At 33.8% G+C, this 27,852-nt stretch overlaps 1 protein-coding gene across 1 annotated transcript in view; it reads right to left on the bottom strand.

Annotated features, from left to right (window-relative positions):
* Window positions 1-27,852, bottom strand: part of TRHDE (thyrotropin releasing hormone degrading enzyme) — a 419,008-nt gene that overhangs the window by 102,148 nt on the left and 289,008 nt on the right. The window contains exons 8-12 of the mRNA XM_025402213.1: window positions 15,289-15,354; window positions 14,477-14,664; window positions 9,153-9,241; window positions 2,466-2,599; window positions 2,312-2,367 (exon numbers count right to left, since the gene is read on the bottom strand). Of these exons, the coding sequence (XP_025257998.1) occupies window positions 2,312-2,367; window positions 2,466-2,599; window positions 9,153-9,241; window positions 14,477-14,664; window positions 15,289-15,354 (533 nt within the window). The remainder of the gene's footprint in view (window positions 1-2,311; window positions 2,368-2,465; window positions 2,600-9,152; window positions 9,242-14,476; window positions 14,665-15,288; window positions 15,355-27,852) is intronic.

Genomic DNA, 27,852 nt, shown 5'->3' with positions numbered 1-27,852 from the left:
ATTCACATGAACAACTGCCTTGAAACCCCTCAGTCCTTCTATATTGTCTGGCTCTTTTATTACAATAAATATTATTACTTCTAAGATGCAGCTTAGTGCTCTGGTTAATGGCAGAGGCTCTGCAGACAGACCACCTGGATCCAGGCTGTGGCTCTGCCAATTATCAGCTGTGTGACCTCTCTGAGCTTCCATTTCCTCGCATTTAAAGTGGGAATACTTTGGGAGGCCGAGACGGGCGGATCACAAGGTCAAGACCATCCTGGCTAACCCAGTGAAACCCCGTCTCTACTAAAAAATACGAAAAACTAGCCGGGCGAGGTGGCGGGTGCCTGTAGCCCCAGCTACTTGGGAGGCTGAGGCAGGAGAATGGCGTAAACCCGGGAGGCGGAGCTTGCAGTGAGCTGAGATCCGGCCACTGCACTCCAGCCTGGGCGACAGAGCGAGACTCCATCTCAAAAAAAAAAAGAAAAAGAAAATAAAATAAAGTGGGAATAATAATAACAATAATATCTACCTATATATCTTATAAAGTTGTGAAAATTAAACAAATTACTATATGTAAAATAGAAAAGCATTTGGCTCCTTAAAAGTGCTTAATAATTATTAGCTAATGAAAACAGCTTTCTTTGAGTTCCTTACCCTTTCTTTGTGGTACTCAACACTTCACTCTCTCTTTTTCTGCTTCTCTTTCAGTACATTATCACATTAAATACATTATCCTTCTGGCTTTCTGGACTCTCTAAACTTCTGTGCCAAAGTAATCTTTCTTTCATACATAAAACTTTCTACAAAGACTTCAGATTTTACTGCAGAGCAAAAGCTACATATTAAACATTATCTCCACACATGATTATCTCAGCAGGCCTTTATGTAGCTCTATTATTTCTAAATTTTTGCCCAATAAGATAGTGCTATGGCATGGAAAAGCCTTCGTTTATCTTTACTAGAACTGAACCCTAGTTCTTATTACACAAATACATTCAATTGGTACAATTTCATTAGCAGTTTCCTTGCTGATAAATTGTTCTTAGGTTTGCCATTCAATTATTAGGCAAATGTGTCCCTGAAATTGTATATGTCTGGTCAGAATGAGGCACTGATACAGCATCACTCACCAAATAAGAAAAATATTAGCAATGTTTTTGGTTTCTTTAGTAGCAATAAGGCAGGCAAAAGTCAGAGTATTTTTTTAAATAGAAAAGCACCTGAAATTTTTTCCTTACCCTCTATATACTTGTGTTCTCCCCTCTATATTGCTTGTTTTTACAAAAATCAATCTCTGTAATTTGATCCCAAACTTTGGCTTTGCTTCTATCAAAGTAATTATCAAGTCTTCTATGTGTAAGCTCATTATTTTGATGGATCAGGATCCTGTAGTGTGTAATATGCTTTTTAACATATGGAAGAGAATTGAATTTTGATTGAATACATGAACTGTAAAAGCAGTTTCAGGTCCCATGAAACAAAGCCTATTACTAAGATAAGTCATGTGTTAATATCAGCACAAGCATAACTAACCAGTTTCCCCTGATTATCTTAGAAGAAAATGTGGTAAATCATGATAACTAGGTAAGTAAGGAGAGTCACCCATGTCTTAATTGACAGCTTGTATAATTCTATTATTAAAATTAAAACTACTTGGATGTGAAACAGTATAAAATATTAAAGGAACTGAGTTTGTTTTACATTTTAGTCTCAAAATTGAGCAAATAGCTTCAGTTTATGAGCAACATTTCATTTAATGACTATTCAAAGGAATAACTAATTTTAATATTGTAAACATAATTATGGAAATAACACAAATATTACTATAGTACAACTAAAGTCTTCTACAAGATTGATATATATTTTGTTAAGAACAGTCTTACTCAGTGGAATATTAATTTCTGTTCTGCAGCATAAGCTTCTTAGAATGAATAACATTCAAAAAACATTTTTAAAAGATATACTAGTATATATCAGGGAAAAATTGCCAATACTTGAAGGTAATTTCTATCAAAACTTAAATATGGCCCAATGGTCATTTTATAGAGTTCATTAATGAAATCGGGAAGAGACTATTAATCTTCAGTGTTAAATTGAACTTGTGGAGAAATTCATCAAGCTTATCCTGACTTAGAAATACCCTATAGCTATTATGGATAGAAAGTTTGGGAGACTAATTAGAACTCATATCCAAAGTCAAAGAACATAAGATAGAAATAGATTTTTTTAAATGTCCTAAATAAAAGACATATACATACTATGCAGTTTAATAGAGGAAGTCTTGCAGGCACGAATTTTTATCGGGGAGATCCACAGGAAAACATACCTGGCTAGGCTGAAGGCATCGTCGATCAAGCCCGCTCGGTTACTCACAGAAAGAACCTAAGGCCAATTAGAAAAAATAATATGATAAATTAGGATTAAAATGGCAGATATTCACATATCAAAAAAGGTATTTGATAAGCAAATCTGGAGTGTACCTCATGATTCCGGATTAATTGATCAATTAATAATCTCCAGTTCCTTAGGTCATAGTTGACTCTAAAATAGCCAGTTTGATTGATGTTCCCCAGCAGCCAGCTTCCTTTGTCCAAATAGGTTATTCTGTGGTGCTCTGAAAACAGCATTTTTGGGATATATTTTAAATTTTAAGAGTTAAAATGAAGTATGTTTTCTTAGTGCCAGATATAACAATACTAATAATTAAGTGAATGCCATTTTAAATACCTAATTGAAGCCTACTCTTTAATTAATTTAATTCTAGATGCTAGAAACACCTTTAATTGGTTACTCACTATCATCTCAATTAATTGTTTTCTTATAATTAGCATTTTTGTTCTTGACAAAACTCCATTACATATACATAATTTTCTTTCTCAAAGTAAGTGTAACCTAGAAATCTACCACTGTATTCAGGCAACTTCTAATTAGATTGTATGGGGATATGAGACTAGAATGAAAGAAGAGGTTTTAGATGCATATTCCACTATTTTTATTCAGTAAGAAAATATTAAAACAATAGAGCTCATTTACTTGAAATTCACTGGTGTTTGCCTTTTTTCTTGTGCTTTCTTGAGAGAACGAATAAATAACAGACTTTTAAACATCGTCAATAATGCTAATAAAATAACACTTGCTTGTTCAAGATTTTAATATTTCCACATAGAATTAGAAACAAAGATAATAAATTCTGCTTATTGGGATCACTTTGGAAAATGGCAACTTGATTATCTTCACCAACTAATTCATTAATAGAAGCCAGTAAAAAGTAGAAACAATATTATAACTTCTTACATATTTAACTCCTTCAAAAATGGTACAAAAAAGGGACACAATTCACTGAACATATAGCCTTTATTGACTCCACGGAAACACAGTTGACTATTATAATAATTATGTTGTTGATTTTCAAGTCTCATATTTCATAAAATTTATACAGTGAAGTTGACTTTAAATGTATACACATACACACAGACATACATAGTCTGACATCCAGGTGGAAAAAAATCAAAACCACATGGGTCTACTCTAATTTCTACAATGACTCAGAACTATAAAAGGCATCATAAAAACCATAAGCCTCTGGTCTGAGTAGGGATACATCTCTAGTTCTTACTCCAATGTCAAAGTTTTTACACATTCAGACTTCAAAATAGGAAATAAATTTTCCCTCTCATGTCCTTGAAGGAATACATTTACAGAGTACTCACTCTCAAGTAGAGACCACACAAGAAGAATTTATACCACAAAACTTATTGGGTGGACATTAATGACCACTCATTTCTCAGGTTTGGAATGAAGTGAACTAATAAACCCAATGCATGTTATAGATGATCAATTTTCTAAAATCTGCAGTAAAATAGAATGTACTTAAGCCTCAAAGTATACTGAATATAAAAATTTAATGTTTATCATTTCCAGTATCACAACTTCCCACCACCTTTATAAACTGTGTCTATTAGAACAGATAAAGAAACAAGGCTCAGACAGGTTAATCGAATTATCCAAGAAAAGAAGTGGTTCATCTTATGTCTCCTGACTTCAGCGTCCAAATTTTTACTATGTTATATTCTATTGATACAAGATGGTATAACACTTTTACTGTAATATGATATACATTTTTCACAGTCTAATGTTGATTTGAAAGAGAGAAAATGGCACTGGAAAAAGAATCAGAGTACGATAGAAAAGCTAAATTCTTGTCTCAGCTTTCCTATACGTAAGTGTTTAAATTTATGCCATTGATTCTCTTTGGTCCTCAATTTCCTTACTTGTAACCTGAGGGACAAATAATGGCCCTTAAGTTTCCTTCCAAATCGATGATTCAATGGAAGAAGACATTTATGTACACTATTTTATATACTATACTTAATCCATGGAACTTAGAAAAATAAATCATCACATATTTTTTCTAAAATGCAAATAATTTCTCTAGTCTCCAAAACTATGATTGTATAGTTTTCAAAATTTAGTGTATTTATTCAAACAATTGCTACAAAAATTTAGAATTTCATATCTATTTTAAAGATGTAAAAATGACTACATAAATAAATAAGAAAATACCATTCTTTAAAATTAAAATAACCTCATAAACAGAGATCTTAATTAATAATGTCTGAATTCAGACAATGAAAATTGAAACTTAAATATTGAGAATATTGTTTCTTTTTTATTGTAAAAATATTAGTAACCTTGGAGGCAGAAATAATTAATCTCTAAGTGTCTTCAAGTATACTAAGATTTTTATGACAAGAAATATTTAAAGTATACTTGAATTCACTTGAGCTGAGAAAAGTTGATAAATTTTATCTATTTTTTCAAAAAGTTACAATGTTAAAGCATCAAGTTTAACATATAAACACATACTTTGGATTTTGACAAGTTTGAAATGGTCATGCATTACTGTAACAGTAACTATATTTTTAAAGTTATTTCCTGTTCACATTTTAGATAACTAGAATAACTTAGCCCCACTTGATTCGCTCGAATCTAATTTTTAAACTTACTCAATTTCAACAACTTATAGATAGGATATAGTCAAATTTAAGTTAATATGTATATTAAAATAAGAAAATAATTCCTGTACTTTCTACACCGTCTGACCAGAATAAGAAAGACAGGCTTCTATTGTTTTTAAGTATGTCATTATTAAATTTACTACTAAAACCTGAAGGTTATTACTGTTCACGAATATTTTTATGCCTTTGTTACAAATGAGATTGTTGCAGAAATGATTCCCTGAAATTTTTTGTAATAGATTTTTAAATATCTTTTCTCTTCTAGTTAATTATATCCCTAAAATGTTCTTCAAATTAACTTATGGCAAGCAATGAATTTTAAAGAGATCTTTTCCAATGGCCTAATGAGGTATGGTATTTGATGAGTACCATAATAAAATGTATGGAAGTTATATCTTGATGCTGGCAATAATAATTAAAAATTATATTTAGAATGTATCCAAAATGGCACAAGGCTTAGGCTATTGAGGTACAGAGTAGTTGGTATTTTATAAGATTTTATATTTTTTACTTTCTATTGGAATAAAAAGGGAAAAGAGATTAGGTATCTCTATCCAATATTTGCCAGTTGCAAAGAATTCGAATTTTAAAAACTTTTTTAAAAGGTCAACCAGAGTAACAATGTGAGACAAACTCAGGGAAAATAATACATATTGGTTTTATCACTTGACTCTTGTGAAAATCAAATGAGGATATTTTGTAAAACCTATAAAGAATCATGTGCATATAATCAAAGACATCATATTAAATAACTGACAGATCCACAAAGCAATCTACCATAGTAATAAATCGTGTGTGTGTGTGTGCGTGCACGCGCGCGTGTGTGTGTTTGCAGAGTCAGGTGAAGGGTAGGAAGCAAAGGAAGCCAACTTTCTAAAGCCACCTCTTTACGTAATCAACTGATTTTTTGGACAAATTACTTCTCAAGTCTTAATTTCCTCATTTGTAAAATGGGGATAAAATAATACACATTTGAAACATTGTGAGTCTCAAATAAACCAGTGCTTCAAGAAAGCACTACTGCATTATGCTACTTTTCATGATTGCTTTAATTTTCAGGATTAATTTCTCTTCTATTTTAATATTTTCTTTCCTAACATTTGGCATTACATTTATTCCTCTCCACGAACCGTTAATTGAATAGCCAGTCAACATGCAAGCTACTACATATACAAATGTCTGAATTTTGGGTATTTTCATAATAAGAATGAAAAAGACAAACACTTCAACCTGTTTTCTAAAACTGAAAAATTGTTTTAAAAATTATTTTTAGGATAAAATGATCTATGCTTTACCTTAGCATTAATTAAATGTTTATCCAAAGTATTTTCCAAAAATGAACTGACAAGAATATATGATGATCCAAATCTAATTTGTACTTTATATTATTCACCACTGATTGCATTAATATCATGTAGATCAAATCTATATCACTAATGACAATGAAAAACTACAAAAACATTGACCCGATTGTTATAATTAAATATGGAACTGTTTTACGTATGTTTATAAGAATTGAGCAGAATTTTTTCTTCATGTTTTTGTGGGAAACAGTTTTCACTGTGATTTAGTTGACAATATTTTGAAAAAGAGGAGATGGGACAACATACACAAGGAAACAAAAATTAACAATCTTTTCTCTTTTTTTCCTAATTTTTCTTTGTTGTTAGTTTTTTATTAGTCATCAGAATGAAGGACTTCATAAAAAAATTGAATACAATAAACTGGGACTGAAAAGGCAAACAGGAAAGTGCTCAGTCTTAGATGCCTCTTGTAAACTTTGCAGATTTTTGTATTTACAAAGTTTTCAGAAAACATTTCAGGAAACATTAACTTAGTATGGGCAATCTGCAAGTTTTAATATTCTAAATGTGACAATGTTATATCAAACAGAAGATAGTGTTATGAATGTGTCATTTTTCATTAAAATGTCCAAGTCGCACCTTACACAACTTTGGGGTGTGGGCCTGTGCCATTCATATCATAGCCTGTGCAAATAGTGCTTCCTAGAGTTATGTACTGCTCAAACTCTGCAGCTATGTATAAGGACCATACATATCAAGATAGGTGATATTTTAGGCAAACATATGGTTTGAACCAATACATTATTTTATTCTTGAATAATAATGAAAGACAGTAAAGGAAAACAATCCCTCAAACATAAACCGTGGCCATTGGTCAAGAAAAGCTGGTATAGCTGGTATACTATCCTACTTTTTTTTTTTTTTTTTTGAGACAGAATCTCTCTCTGTTGCTCAGGCTGGAGTGCAGTGGCGCAATCTCGGCTCACTGCCACCTCCGCCTCCTGGGTTGAAGTGATTCTCCTGCCTCAGTCTCCCGAGTAGCTGGAACTACAGGCACCCACCACCATGCCCAGCTAATTTTTGTATTTTTAGTAGAGACAGGGTTTCATTATGTTGGCCAGGCTGGTCCCAAACTCCTGATCTCAAGTGATCCACCCCCCTTGGCCTCCCAAAGTGCTGGGATTACAGCCGTGAGCCACTACGCCCAGCCTGGGATACTCTGTGAAAGATAAAAAGATATCATGAATAACAGCATGGAAATAACTAGGAAGTGAGAAGAAATGGACCCGGAAAGGTATCCACCAGAATTACTCATCCTGAATCCTTGCACGATCTAAAAGTGAAGTTTTGGGAGAATCCCCATGTTTGATCAGTATCTTTACACTCATTTTCCCATTTCCATTCTACCTTCCAAAGATAAATATTTTACCTTATTTCTGAAGATAGTTCTATCACATCTCATAGGAATCCTATAAAGAGATGACTTCTTTCTAATTTGGTCATTATAACAACTCACTGCTCTCCCTCATCATTTCACAACAACTTATGTAGATAAACAACTACACGACAGGAAAAGACAAATATAAAGTCAAGTAATACAGGAAGTGTGAATTCAGAATCACGATATAAACACTAATTCCAGTAAGTGAAAGAATAGATTATAATGAACAATTTAAAAGGAAAAACACCAACAAATTTTAAAGTATCTCAATACATTGCTACATTACATATCAATGTTTCATATATAGTGTATATAAATGAAAGCATATGTTTTCATTGTATGTCTTTATGGGTTACAAATATAATAACACGAAAATGTATGTAAATATCTGCATGGAACTGTAAGTGTTCATACTGCTGATAACCAGATTCCATTTTACTGTAACAACTTTTTCTTGCACGTATACATATATGTATTCTGAGCACTTAAACCTCCCTTATAATAGCAAGCCTGAGGATAAGAAATTGCATTTGTTTATTTATTCATACTTCACCCTATTTCAAATAAAAAAATTGTGGCTTTTTAAAATAAGGCTTACGAAAGAGCAAAATAACATCAATTAACAGCATCTGAGAAAGGAGTAGGAAAAACAATATCTGGGCACACTTGACTATCTAAACCTAAATGAAATGTTACATAAAAGATGATAATTGACTTTTTCTCTAACTCGATGGAAAACATAAATAAAAGGGACCTGTTTCACACTCTAGAATGAAGGCTATAGATTGGATTCAAGAAATAGCTTTCAGACAGTAAATTGAAATAGGTCACTATCTTATTTGAAGATATTTAGAAAGGGAATAGAATCTCATCTCTCTCTGCTCCTTGAGGTTTGACCCCACCTAAGAGATGGCTTGCTAACCTGTCCAAGCCCCCCACCTTCTGGCCCTGTAATTATATAATTCCATGGAGAATATTGCCTCTCTCATCCTTTAAAGAGACAGTCTGGTAAAGAGAAGATAGGAAAGTGGAATTAAAAATGAGACCTGTGTTTTCAGTATTTGGCATACTCTTCTCTTTGAGGTTATAATTATATTTTAATTACATGTGGAGTTATAAAGTAATACAATTTTAAACACCTAAGATTAGTATTACAAACGTTTATTTTTAAGTTTCATCTTTACCCTTAAAGAAACAAATAAATTTAGTAATTACAAAAACAAACTGAAATTAGACTATTTAGTAACTATCCTATATCTAATTTTATAGGGTTGATAATCACTCCTTTATATTCTCTTTCTAATTTGTCTTTATTCACATTTTATAACAGCTGAAACCAGAGGTTAAGTTGCTAAACAATTATCTGAAACCAGATAGTTCCTCAGGGGAGAATATATAGTTTACCTGATTTGTTCGACACCCAAATAATTGCTTCTGAAGACACATGGCTTCTATTTCCTACCACAATAGTTAATGGAATCTGCCACAGGTAACTGCAAAATAAAAGAGAAGCTTTAAGAATAAAAATAGCTATATCAAAACAAAAACAAAAAACATTTCCCATGCGCCTTCTGTGTGATTTTTACTACTCTCATTAGGTGAACTAAAAAAAATTCCAGTCATAAAAGTAAGGCATAAGTCAAAAAGATGAATTCACTGTTTCAATGCCATTAAGGAGACTTGGCCTCTACGAATTTTAATTGCAGTGCAAAGAGAACTGCCAACAAAAGCATTTATCTTGGGGGGAAAAGGTTTTGCATTTTGAATTTGAAATAAAAAGTAACTAATATCTATACACCTGAGCCATATTGATTAAGGTCTAAACATAACTCCTTTCTACTTGTTTTTATGTTAGATTAAGACACATCTCAGTGGCTCCATGCATTTACATTTTAATATTCTCCTTATTTATTATCTAATGACTCCGCGGGACACTATTAATGTAGTTTACAGAAAAGTTAATATGACATATCTAAAGTGATTCAGCAGAAAAGAAAAAAAAAAACTAGTCAGATTCCCATACAATCCAGATCAATAGAAAAAATATTGTGGGACGCACTTAATGCTCTGTTTTGTGAAATGAAATTTCTAACTTGATGTGTGAAAGCAGCCACCAACATGCAGGGACCAATCATGAAACTCATCTATTAAAGAGAAGCATTTTGCAACATTCACCTTTTTATAGGATAAAAATTGAGGCCTATAATTATACATGAAGTAATATCAGTTTAATCTCAAATGAATAGCCAGAGATATGCTGGATGGTCTTACTCCAAGTCCAATGACTACATGACTGTATTTGTTTCCTGCCTTGAAATATAGCCAGATTATTTCAATCTATCATTTCACCATTATCAATAGGGTAGCCAACAATTCCAGTTTGGAAAAATATATTTTTCTATTTTAGAAATGTAAGAGATATTGTGTGACCTCAATAACTGTGAGAATAAATAAATAATTAAAAAATGTTTGGGAAACATGCCTGGGGGTAATAAACATTATAGTGAATATGTCTTTTGGGGAGTGAGAGAGAAGGACATCTTCTATGAATCTGTCGTGTGAAATTTGACTATTTTATTATTCCATGTTTTGCATTCACAATAAACAGAATTCAGTAATAGTAAAGAGTTCAAATGGAAGGTTGAAAGAAATTCATAATTTTATACCAACTCCTATCTCCAGTATGGAAAATCAAAATAATATGTTTACAGTTCTTGATTTTAAAACTGTGTCCTATACTTAATGAAAAAAAAAAACATTTTGGAGGGCCTAACTATGTGGAGATACTATACTATACTAATAATGACTGCATACAATCGGTCTAGTAATACAACAATTTATAATAGCAAAATCTATATTGACTCTTTAGGCAGTAGTTCATGAACAACTCATGTAAACTCTTCAGCAAATACTTCCAAACTTTCAATATAGGTTTAAAAATATGCCCCAGATATTTAATGACAGATTTACTGTCAGGAGGAGACAAAGAACTGATCCATTTCATTAACAGCTGTTCTCTTAAAAATAATGGATCTCTTTTGGTTAATTGGAACACTTAGTTAAGAGACAATGATGCCCAACTCTGTGTCTGATTCTCAAATTAAATGATAAGCTCATTTTTGTGTACTTAGGTCTTGAAAAAGCCTGAAAATAGGAGGCATTTCTACTCTAAATCATAAATTACTATTGAATCTGATTGAATGGACTTGGAATAAAATGAAATAAAAGGCATCAAAACCATCTATAGGTAAGACAGAATAACTTCATTAACTTGACTTTAGTACCTATCCATATTGAGTTGGGTCAGCTAAATTGTGAAGCCAAATAAGTACTGGTTAAGGCAAAGGATATATAAAACTGAGGATATTTAAAAATTCTCAAGGATAATTGTGTCTTTTTTGTAGCATAATCATAAAATGTTTGTGAATCATTGTTTGCCACAAACAGAATTTCCATATATTTAAATTATTTATTCTAAGTAACTAGAGATTATGATCAAAGTTGGTTTGTTTCTATATTTGGGTTTTAGAAAAAAATCTCTAAAATACAGGAAAATGATTCATATAAATACCTGCAGGTCAATACCATATATATACAGCAAATTTCCTAAATGTCAGACATTGTATCACATAGCTGTTCAGATACAAGTTAACTACAAGGTTAACTAAGTTAAACTATAAACCTTATAAGTTAAGTTATAACTATAAGGTTTGGGGATACAAACTTTGAGGCAGTTTTTAAAAATTAAAATATACATATTTATATACTTCCTAAGAATCTTTTTGTTCCCTATTCTATGTGTGTTTGTGTGTATGCACACACATAACCAAAATCTACATATAGTAACAAAGACAAATTAAAAGTTCCAAGTTAAAAGCATATTTGAAATTTGTATTTACTTTTGAACTACTATACTGTGAATACATTTCACAACTTTCCAAACATCATATATGTGGACTTTTCATAAATTTCCTTTTAAAATCAAGGAAAGCCTCATAATTATGTTGCTTTGTGATTTTAACTTAAAAGACTAGAAGATCCTAAACTTAGTTTAGTGAAAAGCCCTCCGTGTTGTAAAGAAATCCAAGATTGCAATGGATTATGTTTAAAACGATATTAGAAAAAATAACTTAGGATATTAGATTGTGTTCTAGCTGTCTCAGTTTTAACTTGACTTGTCATCATGTTATTTTAAGCATAAAAAAAGACCTCCCAAGATATTTTTTTCTTTAACAGTTCCTGGGACTACCTCTCTTATCAGTCATTTTCATTGTTATAATAAAGCAACTTTTACTCTAATGATTATATTAAGGTAGCAAAGAATAGGTGCATATAAACCTGAATGAGACTTTTTTTATAAAATAGCATCAAAATTAATGAAGCATTTGTCCAGACTTTGTGAAAAACTGGTCAGATGTCACTGTCATCAGGGCATTAAGAGAAGGAAAGTATGACTGTGGAGGTTAGTAAAATTCTCCGCAGCAAAGAACACTGAGAAGCTCCTCAGTGTATAGGGGGACATTACTTTACATTGCAATGCATTAACTTTATAATGGAAAAGGCTACGCAAATTCACAACTTCCCAAGTACCCAAATTCTAGAATATATTTGACACTCTGTTACACATCAGCTAACTTTATGTGACTATTTAGTTATGTAAAGATCTTTCCTTTCTATGTTGTAATACAACTATTATATATAAAAATATAATTACTGGATTCACTTAAAATGTTCTAGGCATATTGCAATGATGTTCTAGTGTTTCTTAGAAAAATGAAAAGACAAATAATTGATTTTCCTGGGTCAGAAAATATACAGATTTCACAGGATTTCTGGAATAGATAGGCAGTTGGTTTTACTCCATCAACTGTTTGCATTGTGAAATAAAGATCTAGGAAGGCTATATACATAGGCCAGAGAGAATCAAATTGAAGCTTTGACCAGGATGTTATAGTGAATTAAATGATCAATAATGTAAAATTGCAATAATCCATTTTCAGCTACAAGGTCTATAATTGCAAAATAAATAGAAAATCATTTTTTAGACAGGATGTCCTGCATTATCTTACTCTTAATATTTTATATGCTAAGTTCTCAGAGTTCAAAATCATACATAAGATTTTATAATTCCAGAAGACAAACCGACAAAGCTGTCTAGATGTTACATATGATTATACAGCCTGGGAGAAATTCTTCCTTTAAAGAATTAGATTCCTGGCCGGTACATCTGATGTATGTTATAGGTTGACAGAATATTTTTGTTCAAAATTTGTTCTGTCATCTGCGTGTCCTTTATGTTTTTCTGCATCAGTGATGCTTGTGTCACATTGATCATTCTCAAAGGCCTGGCCCAAATCTCTCTAACTTTGCCACAGTCAAGTAGTTTTTATGTACTTCCCGGCAAGGCCAGAGTTGATGCCTACGCTTGTGCTTGTTTTGCCTCGGGCCAGACATCAGAAGGTTAAAAACAGCACCTGGCAGATGTGGGAAATCCAGGCTGGGGGAAGAAGCAATGACAGAGTCAGCCCCTAACAGTGGTGACAGTGTGGCAGGGTACAAGCACATTCCATGAGTCTACACAGTTGGATTGCAAAGGGTAGCGTGTTGAAGGTAAATATAGACTGTATATGGAGAGATACAAGACACTGCTTTTCTAAATCGGATTCCAAATGTAGTCACCAGAAACATTCATGAATTTCTCAGTCACTTAGATTGAGTGACTCGCTGGTCTTGGAGCTAGCCTACAGGGGAACAATTTCCATTCTTCTTAGAGATGACAAAGCAAACTTAATGTCTGTTCCAGATCTCCTGGACATGGGTGGATGATAAAGTCAGACTCCTAATTTTCCAAGATAATGGGAGACAGCATGAGTAACCTAATCCAAACATCTCATTGTGTTTATCAATTTTAACTTCTCTCCCTCTTCCTGTACCTCCCATCCCCCACCCCCACCCCCAGCCTCACTGGAACCAAAGTCTTATTAGGGCATCTTAAATGAAATGAAATGGACTGATTTAAGTTTTAATATCTTTCCTTGGCCCAGACTTTAATGAGACACAAAATAGAAAACATAAAGTAGAAAAGAAAGAAAAATGCTACATGCTGAGTTATCAGTAATTAAGAGTTTCAGCAGAAAGTTAAAGAAACAACAAATAAAGATTTTATGTATGCTGTTGATTGATTTTAAACACTAAAAATGAGAAAGAACATATGTTGATACTAAGTGACATTAATCGTTAGATCATTTCAAGGTACCGTTTTAAATTCCTTTGACTCAGACATTATTTCATTTGATTTTTGTTTTAGTTTTTCTGCATTATGAGTTTCTGTTCTCACTTGCTTTATAAATCTCACAGTGGGCTCAATTCCTTTTAATTCACAGCAACACATTTTAACTTTCTTGCATTTAATTCAAGAAACATTCATGGGGAAAAGTGAAAAATAACATTTTATTTTTTTTAAACACCATGATTATTTAAAATTCTGTCTTCCTAAACAAATAACTTTGGTGTTTTTTCAGCTTGAAGGTTCAGATATCCAGGAAACAGGAGTAAAAAGAGAATCAAAATAACTTGTGTAAATAAAGAAACAAAAACTATATTTCACTTAATATATGTTTTAATAACAAAAAGCATTTCAGAATTTTGTTATTAATGCTCTTTGAAATATTAAAACTGCAAATGTAAGAATAAAAACAATATTTTTCATGTAAAAAAGAATGTTGTACCTGCTATTTTGAAGTTTAAGTGCTTTAGTTTTAGCACTGATATCATAGATAAAATGTTGTTGGGTAATTATTATTCTATTTTCTGCTGTTGTGTTTCCCAAGATGGTGATAACAGGATAACCCATCTGGAGTGTCCACTGATCCATTACTTCTTGTATATTTACATATTTCCCATTTCTTTTTAAAGCCTTTACAAGGAAAAATGTATAAATTAGTTTTATAAACATGAATTATCAACATAATTAACATTAAGTCATTTTTATTTCTATCTTTATTATTTACCTAAATATGAAAACATTTAAAGTCAGTGAAGCCAATATAATGTTAGTGAAATTAATCTTCTTACCCTAAGTTAAGCTTCATACATGTATATAAAAATGAAAGTTGTATTAACATTAAAGTTTTTACATAACATAAAATAAAATATGTGTTATTATTAAAGCAAATCCCTGCAGCATCAGTAAGTATTCCCAGCATGTCTAGTGTCACATTTAAATATTTGACATATAGGAAAAATTATTTCAAACTTCAATATTTATGTTTTTAACATGAATATCTTACACCATATTAAAATTATATTTCAGAAATATTGTCATGTTTGAAAGTAGGCGAGGTTTTACTACCATTTGTAGTTTAGTTTTAAACCCCTTTGTTTTACAATATATTATATAAAACAAAAAATCAATATGAACAAATGAAAAATGTAAAAAGTGAAAACAAACTGTCAGTGTCAATAAAGGCTATGAATGTCTTATAAACGCAATTCAAATATTCAAGTAGAGGTTTTGATATTTGAGCTTCCTATACTTTACCTCCGATAATGTATTCCAGAGATCATTTCTGGCTGCATTGCCATACTTATGAATGGTTAAATAATCCTACAAGAATATAAAATTGTAATTACAATTCAAAGGTTAAACAGTAACTAGTAAACACATTTATGTCTCAATTCAGTTAATAATTTTCATATGTTGGAATTATATTACTAAAAAAGGACATAAAAGAAGATAAAGAATCTCATTTAAAAATATTCCAAAGAGATTTAAGTATAGAATATTTCCTAATTAAGTCATCAACCAATATTAATCTCTTAAAAATTATTTTCATAACCATAATCACTTCTTACAGATATCCAGGGTCAAAGATCTTTCTCTAATTAAGCGAGTCAACCTCAGTCAATTCTGAAAACACTACCTCTTCAATGAAAGGTTTAGAGAAACTTTCCCATCAGGATTTTGTGTTAAAGTGTTGAAAAAGAAATATTTTATGAAAAAAAGAAAGGGCTAATATATGCTGATGTTAAGAGGGATTGCTTTGCCGAAAGAATACTCTCTTCACAATCTGTCTCCAGTGCAGTGGTCTCTCTGCAAAGGAAAGACTGCCTATTACAATAATGATAAATACTTATTTCCATGGATTTGAAACACACATTAATATTTGATAAGAAAAAGTCATTCCTAAGTTTATTTAATATTTTGGGGCTTTGGACTTGCCATTTTTAATGTTTAGTTATTAGTGGTAAAACCTATACACTTTCTATCCGATTCACACTTTGTTCTCCTCTAAGAAGCACGGTTTGTCTCGTCAGGGTGCTATTTGGTTACGGCTAGTTTGCATTATTTTTTCTGCTTTCAAAACAGAAATATGAATATAAAAATAGTGTTATATTGTAAAAGTCCCTCGTTCTTCATTTGAAATTCCATTATCTCTGCAACATATAGATAGTAGACAAAATCCTAAATGACATCAAAGTACTGAAAAGAAAAATGCTGACTCCTTCAGTACTTTATATGGAGTGGGCTACTCTGGGGATAATTAAACTTGGGGGAAGCAAATTTTCTGAAATACAAATTGTAACACCTGTGACAGGTTCAGCTTTTGTTGGCAACTCACAGCACAGCAAATGGCAACTCCCACTTAATCAGATGCCTAGAGATGCAATGTCCAACACTAACTTAGCAACCACAAATTCATCATTGCCATCAGGTGTTATGAATAACTTTGTTAAAACATATAACCCTGAATAACCATTCTGAATCCTAATTTGGTTTGAACATTCCATGTGAGGTTTTTCAACATAAACCCAGAGACCAAGATTTAAATAGATTATTTCAGATTTAACTTTCAAAATTATTCATTATGCTCTTTTCACTTAAATGAATAAATTTGGGAATAAGATTTACAAAATATAAAAGTGCGTTTTATTTTTTAATTTTGTATTTGAGACAAGATCTCACTCTGTCACCCAGGCTGGAGTGTAGTAGTATGATCAGGGCTCACTGCAGCCTTTACCTCCCAGGCTCAAGTGATACTCCTTCCTCAGCCTCCTCAGTAGCTGGGACTGCAGGCGCACACACCACTACACCCAGCTATATATATTTTTTAAATGTTTTGTAGCAACAGGATCCCATTATGTTGCCCATGCTGGCCTTGAGCTCCTGGGCTTGAGCTAGTCTCTCTCCATGGCCTCCCAAAGGGTTGAGATTACAGGCCTTAGCCACAGTGCCTAACTTGCATTTTATTTTAGTGATGTAATAATAAACGGTGCTAATATTAGAACTCTTTAGTCTTAGGTTCTGTTTATGGGTAGTGCTGCTAGGCTAATTCAGCAAAGGGGAAATAAAGGAATACTATAAAATCCAATATACAATTTTCTTCTCAAAAATCATAAAAGTCTAACTATTCATAATATGAGTTGACCTTGTCCTACTATCATCAGTTTGAACTATTTCTTCCCTTCTCAGTTTAGAAAAAGGTTCAAGTTTCCACTTCAAGCAGGCTGAAATGAAAATTATCCAGACATAAGAAGCAATTTCCAACTTGCCTGCCTCTGTATTCAGGGAAGATAACATATCTTCTTGAACTCTCAGTAACCCTGATATTCAGATGTTATTGGAATTTTACATGTGCCAACTTTAAAAAAAAAAAAGTTTCCCCTTTTTTTTTTTTTAAAGAGAAAGCTTGCATAAACATACTCATAGCTTGAATTAAGAAAATTTTGCAGAATTATAATGAAACTTAAAGGATAATAAGTATGTTTTAATAATCAGTCATCTATTTTTTTTTCATTAATTCCACAAAATGTATGGAGCACTTAGCATGTTCAGGTAACTTTCTAGTACAGGGGAAACAATGGTGATGAAAAGGTTACTGAGAACAACCACAAATACTGAGATGTGATTTGTGTAGGGAGATTTCCATGACTGAAGCGATAGAAATCTTGGTATAATAACCACTTGGCAAGATGAAATCATATTTGGTATCTCATTGAATAAAAATATTTTAAGTTCTTTTCAAACCTCTAAGTCAGTGAATATGAAAGTCCTCAGAGATATAAATCTGAAATGGAAATCTAAGTTTACGTTTATGTGTATAAAAGTCAATCTTCAGCAGATTTGACATTATGACATAAAATAGAAGAATGTTTTAATATTAACTTTAAAAGAATTGTGGTTTCTCTATACTAGGTATTTCAGAAATAATAGAGTTATTGTAAGGAATAAAATAAAGATAATCACCAGACTATTCTTAAGAGACATAACAAATAATATAGACTGATTAAAAGTTAAAACTCTATTAAACAAGAATATATTGCATCTGCCTATGGAGAGAGGCATCACAGCATAGTGGTTTAAAATGCAGTAACAAGAGCCTGCCTTGGTTCAAACCCAAGGTCCAACATTCACTAGCTATATGAGCTTTAGAAAGCTGTTTAGCTCTTTGTGCCTATCTTCACATATGTAACAATGGGGATAATAAAATAACTACTATATATATTTTTCTGAGAATTGAATGATTCAATATACAGTGTTAAAAGAGTGAAGAGTGCCTAACACATCATAAATATTCGGTGGGTGTTCTCTGTGGTAATCTTTTTAATAATCTCAGGCTATAGGTTGGAAAACTGAGTAACTGAGAAGGAAATGCATCATTATCAATAATAATGAAAGAGCACAGCACATGAAAACAGTAATATTTGTCTCCTTTTTAACACTGTGCGAGTTGTCTTATATTTTATCTCATTCAATCCACACAACAACATTAGAGGTAGATATTATCATCATCAGCTAAGAAATCAGAACATTGGAACTCAGAGGCTTTAGCCTACATCCAAACCCCATGCCTCTGGCTACCCAAATCCAATATCCAAGATATCCAAGCCACATAGATAACTGAGTCCTATTAGCCACATAGATAACTGAGTCCTATTAAAAACTGAACTCATTATCCTCCCCTACATTGGATCCTTTTGGTGGCCCTTCTCCAGTGAAGACCTTTTCATCCACCCCTAGCAAAGAGTTATCTTGAGGCCTTGATTGCCCTTTCCACCACATTCAATTAATAATACATGAACTAAATATACTCCAAGATTCCCACTGTTCCGAATCTTACATGGATGATGACAGCTGCCCTTGTTTCTGCTTTGTTCCTTTCACATCTAGTTTCTCCCACAAAGCCAGAATATTTTTGATTAAATATACACATAAACCCCTGCTATGTTCAGAATATAGTCCAAACTCCTTAATATAGACTAAAAATTGCCCTCATAGTCTTGTCCCTCTGTATTTCTCAAATCCCATTTGTTAACTTGTTGCTCCCTGCATGAATTTAGCCACTTTCAGCTTTCTGAAGATGTCTAATGGATATTTTGTCTCATTTCTGGTTCTCTGCACATGCAATTCTCTACATACTCTTTTCTCCTTTGGCTACCTCAATTCAATTCAATTCAATTTCCAGGACTCAATTTTGATGCATTTCCTCCAGGAATCATTTCCCATCCACTTCAACCTCCTTCCTGATTCTAAGTTAAATATCTCTTTTATATTGTCACACAATGTTCTATATAATAGCATTTATCCCACTGTGTCATAGGTGCCTGTTTATTAGTTTGACTGTTCACACAGTCTGTAAACTCCGTGAGAGTAATGACTGCCAATCTTGTTTACCACTATTTAACCAACATCTTTGTGCCCAGTCTAGTACATAACAGGTGCTTTCTCTTTCTCTCTCTCTCTCTCTCTCTCCCTCCATATATATATATGTATATCAGGATCCCCCAAAATATCATATTTAAATATTAAGATGGGACATAATTCATTATTTCACTATATATTTGTCAGGCATATAACTTGAATGGATATATGTGATTGTATATAATGTCATCAAAAATTGTGAACTATTGCATACAAGGCCATTTTTGTTTTATTTCATTTGCTGACAAGTGATGTGGTTCATAACATGTCATGTGTAAAATCCAACAGGACTAATAAAGACAAAGGGAAAAGTAAAGAGTGAATTAAGGAGGTAAAGCTCTATTATCTTTTAAGATTTATGGAAATAAGATTTATGGAAATAATTATGGAATAATTGCTTTCCTATTAATTAGTCTTTCAGCATGCTAGGATAGAGGATTAACCACATAAATGGTTTACTCCTTGAGACATAAAGGGATGATTCCATAAAAACCATATGGATTCGTTTACATGTGTTTAGCTGCAAGTAATAAACATCGACCATAGAATGACTTTTAAAATAGCAGTATTTAGGCTGGGCGCAGTGGCTCATGCCTGTAATCCCAGCACTTTGGGAGGCCGAGGTGGGCGGATCACGAGGTCAGGAGATCAAGACCATCCTGGCTAACACGGTGAAACCCCGTCTCTACTAAAAATACAAAAAAATTAGCTGGGCGTGGTGGTGGGTGCCTGTGGTACCAGCTACTCAGGAGGCTGAGGCAGGAGAATGGCGTGAACCCAGGAGGCGGAGCTTGCAGTGAGTCGAGATCGCGCCACTGCACTCCAGCCTGGTGACAGAGTGAGACTCCTTCTCAAAAAAAAAAAAAAAAAAAAAAAGTTGTGTTGATTCTTTCCTATCATAAGTAGGTAGGACAGAGCTGTAGCCACTTTCTTCTGGAATTATTTTGGTCCCACCCCATCTATGATTTAGCTCCATTTTCAGGTTCGTGGCTAGATGGCAGCAGCAATCATCATATTCTGACATGACATTGTACGAGGAAAGATACAGAATTTCTTCCTGAGAACCTCCTTTAAAGAATCAGGAAAACTTCCCCTCAAATTCTGCAGCAAATTTCCCACATTTGTCATTTGTCAAAATTGCATCATGTGCTCTAGCAAGAATCTGTTACTGCATCTTAAGGGAGCATTGTTTGAACTTTACCCAAGGAAAGACAGTCCTCTCAAGTATATGGTTGTTTAGAAGAGGGTGAGAATTTGGGAAAAAAAAAATCAGAATTCAGCCAATAAAAAAGGGAGGCAACTAGGTATAGGAAGACCACCACCAGTAGTGCTTTCTCCAGTAAGACAGGGTACAGCAGCCTGGGACTCATTGACACTGGGAAGTAGGATGTCCTATACTTGTAAGACTAGTCTGGAAATGCTAGGTAAATTCAAGCATTGATTTTTCTGACTATGTGACAAGAAGGCTGAAGCAAGAGTTTGAAATATTGTTGCTTTCTATCAAGAATAATTGTACCTCAAAAAATGTGTAGTGGGCATTTGTCATTTTTTGGCTTTCCAGCATTTAAACACCAGTTTTATAGAGGGGCAATCACTCACTATGGAATCTGGGAGGAAGGCAAAATCTCTGCCTTCCTCTATTGAAATGGAAGGGACAAAATACTAAATATTCCCTCTCCACTTTCCCTGGCAGCTAAAGCCTGGGCATGTGCTCTGGCCTCAGACAAGGGGATGCTTTGTCCTAGCACTATGAATCCTAAAAGAGTAGTACCTGTCATGGTGACACTAAGGGTCCTGTGGTAGCCACTGTAATGGGGAAAGCTGAACCTGACACTCCTGTGGCATAACCTTGGCTACATCTCTTGATTTTTTATCTCTTTTAGTTCTTATTCTATTTTGTAAGCCTGGTTCTTCAGCCTTCCCAGTGATTCCATGGGCTACCCATATCCTTCAAATAATTTCCGTTCTGCCTAATTTAACCAGAATTTGTTTCTGTTGCTTGCATAATACAACCCTAATGGGTTAAACAAAATGAAGGAAGACACTTCTACACTATCTTAGTGATCCCTAGTAAGAAAATAAACTATTGCCTACAACTTACACAAAATAAAAGCTAAAGAACATTGAAATCTATTTAGTAAATCAGTTAGGCTTTTGTTGTTATGAACAGTAGGTATGGCATGAAAGACATGTATACTTAATTTTTTATGTTTTAAAAGCAGACAAGAATGTTGGAAAGAAAGATTAAAACTGAAATACAGTGGAGAAGGTTCTATAGATGGGGGGGCAGACAGAGTGACAACAACAAAAACATTTTAAAAAGCAACACTTTTGTCTTAAACAAAGCTTCCAAAGTAGTGACTTCTGCACTGAGAACTGTAAGTTCTGAACTTATATATTTGTAAGTATGAGCATTATTAGAGTAACATGATCTTAAAGGGATCCATGAACAACAGCAAAAGTACATTGAAAGTATCAGATCACAGCAAAGTCACACAAGAGTTGGATGAAACCCATTTGAAGCCTGGCCCATGCACTTCAGAGGATGTTTTTACATTCCCTAACCTTGACAAACAGGAGCAAGGAGACTACAACAGTGACAGGTGACCAACTCAAACAAAGAAAGCTAGACTATAGACCAAGGTATCTATTTGGATTCATACCTAGAAATTGATGGAAATTTTAAGATTAAATAAAAATGAGTAACAAAGCACTAAGAAAGCCTTATGCAAAGATTAAAAAATAATATTTATATTTTAATTATATTAGATAAGAGTCAAAGATGAAAAGGTATAAATAATTATTGAAACTTTTCTTTATTATTAAATTATATTAGGTTTCCAAGACATAAGTCCAGTATAATAAGAACCATTACTAAACTTTTTGAGGTACAGCCGTTCAAGCCACCCGACATAAAAAGAAAAAAAGAGATGACAGATCTAGGAAAGAAAGCTATTGGAGAGATAGAAGAATAATTGAAAGTCAGTTTTCATGCTTTGCATGCCATTCTGATTCTGAATTTTTAAATGTGTTTACCCTAAATTTACCTTTAGAAGTGGCTTGCTTAGATATGAGAGTATTTAGAACACAAAAGTCATTTTACATGTTTTGCAAATCCATTACTCCACCCAATTAATGTAAATTTTGTAAGAATAAGTGTATCTTGGCCGGGCGCGGTGGCTCAAGCCTGTAATCCCAGCACTTTGGGAGGCCGAGACGGGCGGATCACGAGGTCAGGAGATCGAGACCATCCTGGTTAATATGGTGAAACCCCGTCTCTACTAAAAAGTACAAAAAAAAACCTAGCCGGGCAAGGTGGCGGGCGCCTGTAGTCCCAGCTACTTGGGAGGCTGAGGCAGGAGAATGGCGTGAACCCGGGAGGCAGAGCTTGTAGTGAGCTGAGATCTGGCCACTGCACTCCAGCCTGGGCGATAGAGCGAAACTCCGTCTCAAAAAAAAAAAAAAAAAAAAGAATAAGTGTACCTTATAAGTGGCTGCTAAATATAGTAGAACATCAGAACATTTTAAATCAAAACAACGTGCCAGCTCATGAAAGGGTTTCTTGTTTGTTTGCTTTAAATTACAGATAATGGCATCTTCTCACACCACTTTTGTTTTCAAATATCTCCTATGTTGTAATTATAGATCATACCGTCAATTCCTCAACCTGCAGGCACATGACCAGAGTTACACTATTTCCGCTGTAGGATTTCTATGCCATTCCAGAACAAAGTGACAAGGTCCTACACCTGTCAGTGAAATAATGTGTCACAGTCTATAGAGGAGTTCTGGGGTACTAAAATATTTCTACATCTCACTTTTGCTGCTGGCATGAAATATTACTGAGACATAAAGTGAATCTATTGGTAAAAATGAAGTTTGTGAATTGCTTTTTCCGAATATCCTGATAAAGGGCTTTGATCATCACTCACTCCCAAAATAGATAAATTACATCCTGGTTGGTAAAAAATGGACTGCTTCTTGTAAATCAAGTGGCCCACTGATTGTAGACGTATACACAGAGTCCCCCTCTCCCACCTCTGTGCTCTCTCAGCCCTGGTGCTGGTGGCAATTTGGGAAGAAATGTAATTTAGTTGAGAAAGAAGGTATATATAAACTAGGTATAGGTATTAATCCAGGCTGATCCCTACCAGTCATGTGATCTGTTAAAGTATCTATTTTCTCTAAACCTTAATTTCTTCAACTGAAAAATGTACATAATGTAGTGCTTACCTGATAAGGGTATGCACAGAAAATGATATAAAACAAATAAACGACTTAGAAAAATACCAACCACATAAAGAATCCAAAAAACTTCAGTTATTTTACTAGCAAGATAAATGGGGAAAAAGGGCTAGTGTCAAAAGTCTTCTTCAATCTTCCCTCCAAGAGAAGCCAAAATGTTCTAGAGACACCATAAGAAAATTATATGGACTTGGCCAGGAGCGGTGGCTCACTCCTGTAATCCCAGCATTTTGGAAGGCTGAAGCACGTGAATCACCTGAGGTCAGGAGTTCAAGACCAGCCTGGCCAATGTGGTAAAACTCATCTCTACTAAAAATACAAAAATTAGCCAGGTGAGGTGGCAGCCACCTGTAAACCCAGCTACTCAGGAAGTGGAGGCAGGAGAATGGCTTGAATCCAGGAGGCAGAAGTTGCAGTGAGTCGAGATCATACCATTGCACTCCAGCCTGGGCTACGAGAGAGAAACTCCAAAAAAAAAAACGAAGGAGAAAAAGAAAAGAGCAGAGCAGAGAAAAGAAAAGAGAAAAGAAGAGAAGAGGAGAGGAGAGAAGAGGAGAGAAGAGAGAAAAGCAAAGCAAAGCAAAGAAAAGAACATTATATGTACTAATTGAGGGAGGAAATTGCCTGGGTGGGGTGGGGTGGGGGGCTGCAGTGGAGCAGTAGAAAAGGAAAAGAAAAATTAAGAACAAAGCTTCCTTTAGGCTTGAGAAAAGCTGCTTACAAGACTTCCTTCCAAATACAGGAAAGTAATGGGTTTTGGACAGTTCTCCAAGTTGTGGGGACTAGCAGCCTGTCTTTCACAGAGCTCTACTGAGATGACAAGACCCCTGATGGGCAGTTCATGGAATGGGTACACTAATTCGACTCAGCACAAAAGAGACTTACCCAAGTTGGCACTCATGCAATAAAGACACTAATCTTACTGTTCTTATTATTAATGGTGGGTTATTTGTCTAGCAGATTCTTCCTGTCTTCTCTTCCCTGAGTATCCAGATTAGATTTCATAGATCATCTTAATCAATCCTGGGAAACAGCCTCATCTGTTTTGTTTTACCGTCCTTCAATTACAGTAGCTTGGCAAAAATCCCAGTCATGGAGGAATCCAAATATTTGTCTTCTCTAAACCTGTACTCATACAGCTGAATATCGCAGAAGAAAATCATGCAATTGAAAAGCTGAGCTTATTCATAATCACCAAATTCAAATAGAAACTCAAAACTGTTAGAAAGTACCTTTCTACTCTTTGAATTCTCTATCTTCAACTTTCTCCACTTCCCACTCTTACCTCATTTTCATTCAGCTAGTGACCTTCTCTCAAAAAACACTAAAAAACTATAAGTCATCAGAAAGGATTTCTGATTTCCCCATTGCCAGCTTTCCAAATTTACTGGAGATAAATCTCCTATTAAAGACAAGTGCCTTCACCTTCTCAAAGAGCAAGGTCCTGGAGTTATTTCTCACTTCTCCAACATTATCAGAGTCATCTCCTGAATCTTTATCTGCCAGCTTAAAACCAGTACAACTCCCTCTCATCTTTAAAAATAAAACCAAAATCTTCCTTAGCCTTTACCCCCTCTAACAACTGACCCTCTTTTTCTTATCTCCTTCCTTGAAAAAATTCGTTTAATTTTATTCTACATACTCTGTTTCCATTTCCACATTCCCATTCACTCTTTAACCTACTCCACTGAAATCGATGAATTTACAGGGTACCAAAAGGAACAGTTTACAGTTGTTATCCTTCTCCACCTTGCTACTGCATTTAACATTGTTGGTCACCCACTTTCTTGTTCTTGAAACAAACTCTTCTCTAAGCATCTGTGATACGATGCCTTGGTACTCTGCCTGCCTCTCTAGCTGTTCCATCTCAGTCATCTCTACGGGCTCCTCCTCTTCTCTGAACCCCCAGTTGTTACAGTTGTTCAAGGCATGTTTCCAGGTCCTCATCCCAGAAACCTCAGAATCATTCTTGATTACACTCTCTTCCTCACTTCGCATACCATGCTCTTCATCCAATTTATCCCTAGGTCCATTGTATTCTACCATTAAAAAACATTTGAGATCCATCTATGTCTCCATTTCTATGAACCATTTAAGCCTTGATAATCTCTCACCTGAATATAAAAATATCCTCCTTACCTTTTTTGCCCAATCCCTTTCTTGGTATTCTGACTGCCCCAATCCCAGTGTGTTATTACGATCAGCCAGAGAACTGTTCTGTATGTAAATAGAGCCATGTCATATCCAGTTTAAAACTGTTTAATACAGCACTTGGAATAATATTAAATCTTCTTAGCACAGACTATTGGGCAATGCATGGTCACCTGCTGCTCACCTCTCCTACCTCTTGTTCTTACTAACTCTACGCATCCACCAGTTTCTTTCTTTTCCTTAAACGTGCTCAGTTTTTGTTTTAGCCCTTCCCTCTTCTTGGAATCTCCGTGACCCCCATCTTTCTTCCTTCAGACCTCAGCATACCTACCGTCTTCTCAAGGATTCCCTAAACAACCGATCTAGAGTTGTTACAACCACCCACTCGCTATGCTTTCTCACAGCATCCTATTTTTCCTTCCTAGAATTTTTTCACATTGAGCAAAAAATAGATTCATTTGTTTTTTCCTATCTATGGTGTATTCCCTTTATCCTGTTACATGATTCATGAGAACAGGGGCCATATCTACTGTGTACAGCATGCCCTGAATACGTAGTACTTATCATGATGTCTGACATAGACTAGATGCATAATAAATACATGTGGAATAAATGAATGACTGGACATGTCTAATGGGTGGGGAATGTGAACTGTATATATAAAACTAAGCAAAGCTGGTACAGGAAGAGAAATTATAATTTTGTTTTTTAGCACAAAACATTAAGAAATGATTTTTAATACTTACATGTGTTATTTTTCTTAAATGGAAAAGAAAATGATCTGTAAAATAATCATAAGGAGAGACCTTGAGCAGAAGAGAGAAGGTGAATACAGGAGACTGATTGCAAAAGGAAATCAGATTCAGTATAACAAGTGAATATTGTTATACTATGGTAGTATAACAATAACTACCATTTCTTTCTGTGCCGTGTTAACACGAAGTTCTCTCTTCCATAAACAAAAATACAGAGGTAGACAAAAGGGAAATTTTGGATGCATACAAACCTTTTGTAAACCAGGTTCAAAATATGTAACTCAAGTCTTTGTAACACTCCTAGGCCAATAATTTATAAGGTGTTTTTTCATAACAATAATTCTGACATATTAAATATAAGAGAAAAAGAATTTGCAGTAAATATGTTATAGTTCATTATTTTTATTTTATAACTAAATAAAGTTACTAAAAAGAGAGTAAGACCTCAATTTTAATGCATAAGACACATGGATAAATGTTATAAAAGAGTGAATGAAAGGAGTGAAATGCAAGCAGAGAATGTATTAAAATATTTCATAGCCTCATTTATGATAAAATGTATACACTGAAATAACAATGAAAAAAGTTTTTTACTTACTAAATTAGTAAGAAATTTATTCTGAAAAGTTATAAGAATCCTGTTTACTTAGTATAGAATAAACAGAACTTTCAAACTTCTAGCATTATACACTGGAGAAAAAATTGATACTCTGCTCCTAAAATATATATATGAAGAGATAGTTGAAAATATAATGGAAAAAATCAACAATGTAAAGATTATTAGAGTGTTATTTAACAAAAATTGGACAGCAATGTAACTGCTCACAAACATGGATAAAACAAAATATATTATGGTACATCTATGTCATATTACTAGTATTAAACCAAGCTATGTAACAGAATCATGTCAAGCAATTATGAAAATATTAGTAAATGAGGAGAAATATCTTTAAGTTAGGAGCAATTTTTGTAATGTTTCCAAATATATAGTTCTAGGCTATTACGTGCACTTTCCAAAAAGAGAACATAAAATAAAAAGAAAAATAAATTTTAAAAGAAAAAGAAAGAAAACTGCTGATGCAGGAACTAAGTAGGTTACAGAAAAATGCCTGTAAGGCAAGTTTATTATAGTACAGAACTAGCGATCTAACCAAATGGTAATGTCTACGAAGAGTCAGAGACAGTTTTTAGTAGATGTGTCCATATTTACAGATTGGCGTGCATTTACGTATATAGTAACATACAAATACAT

This window comes from Theropithecus gelada, chromosome 11 (assembly GCF_003255815.1).
Source record: "Theropithecus gelada isolate Dixy chromosome 11, Tgel_1.0, whole genome shotgun sequence".
In the NCBI taxonomy this organism is placed as follows: Eukaryota; Metazoa; Chordata; class Mammalia; order Primates; family Cercopithecidae; genus Theropithecus; species Theropithecus gelada.
This window is presented reverse-complemented; position numbering and strand designations above follow the sequence as displayed.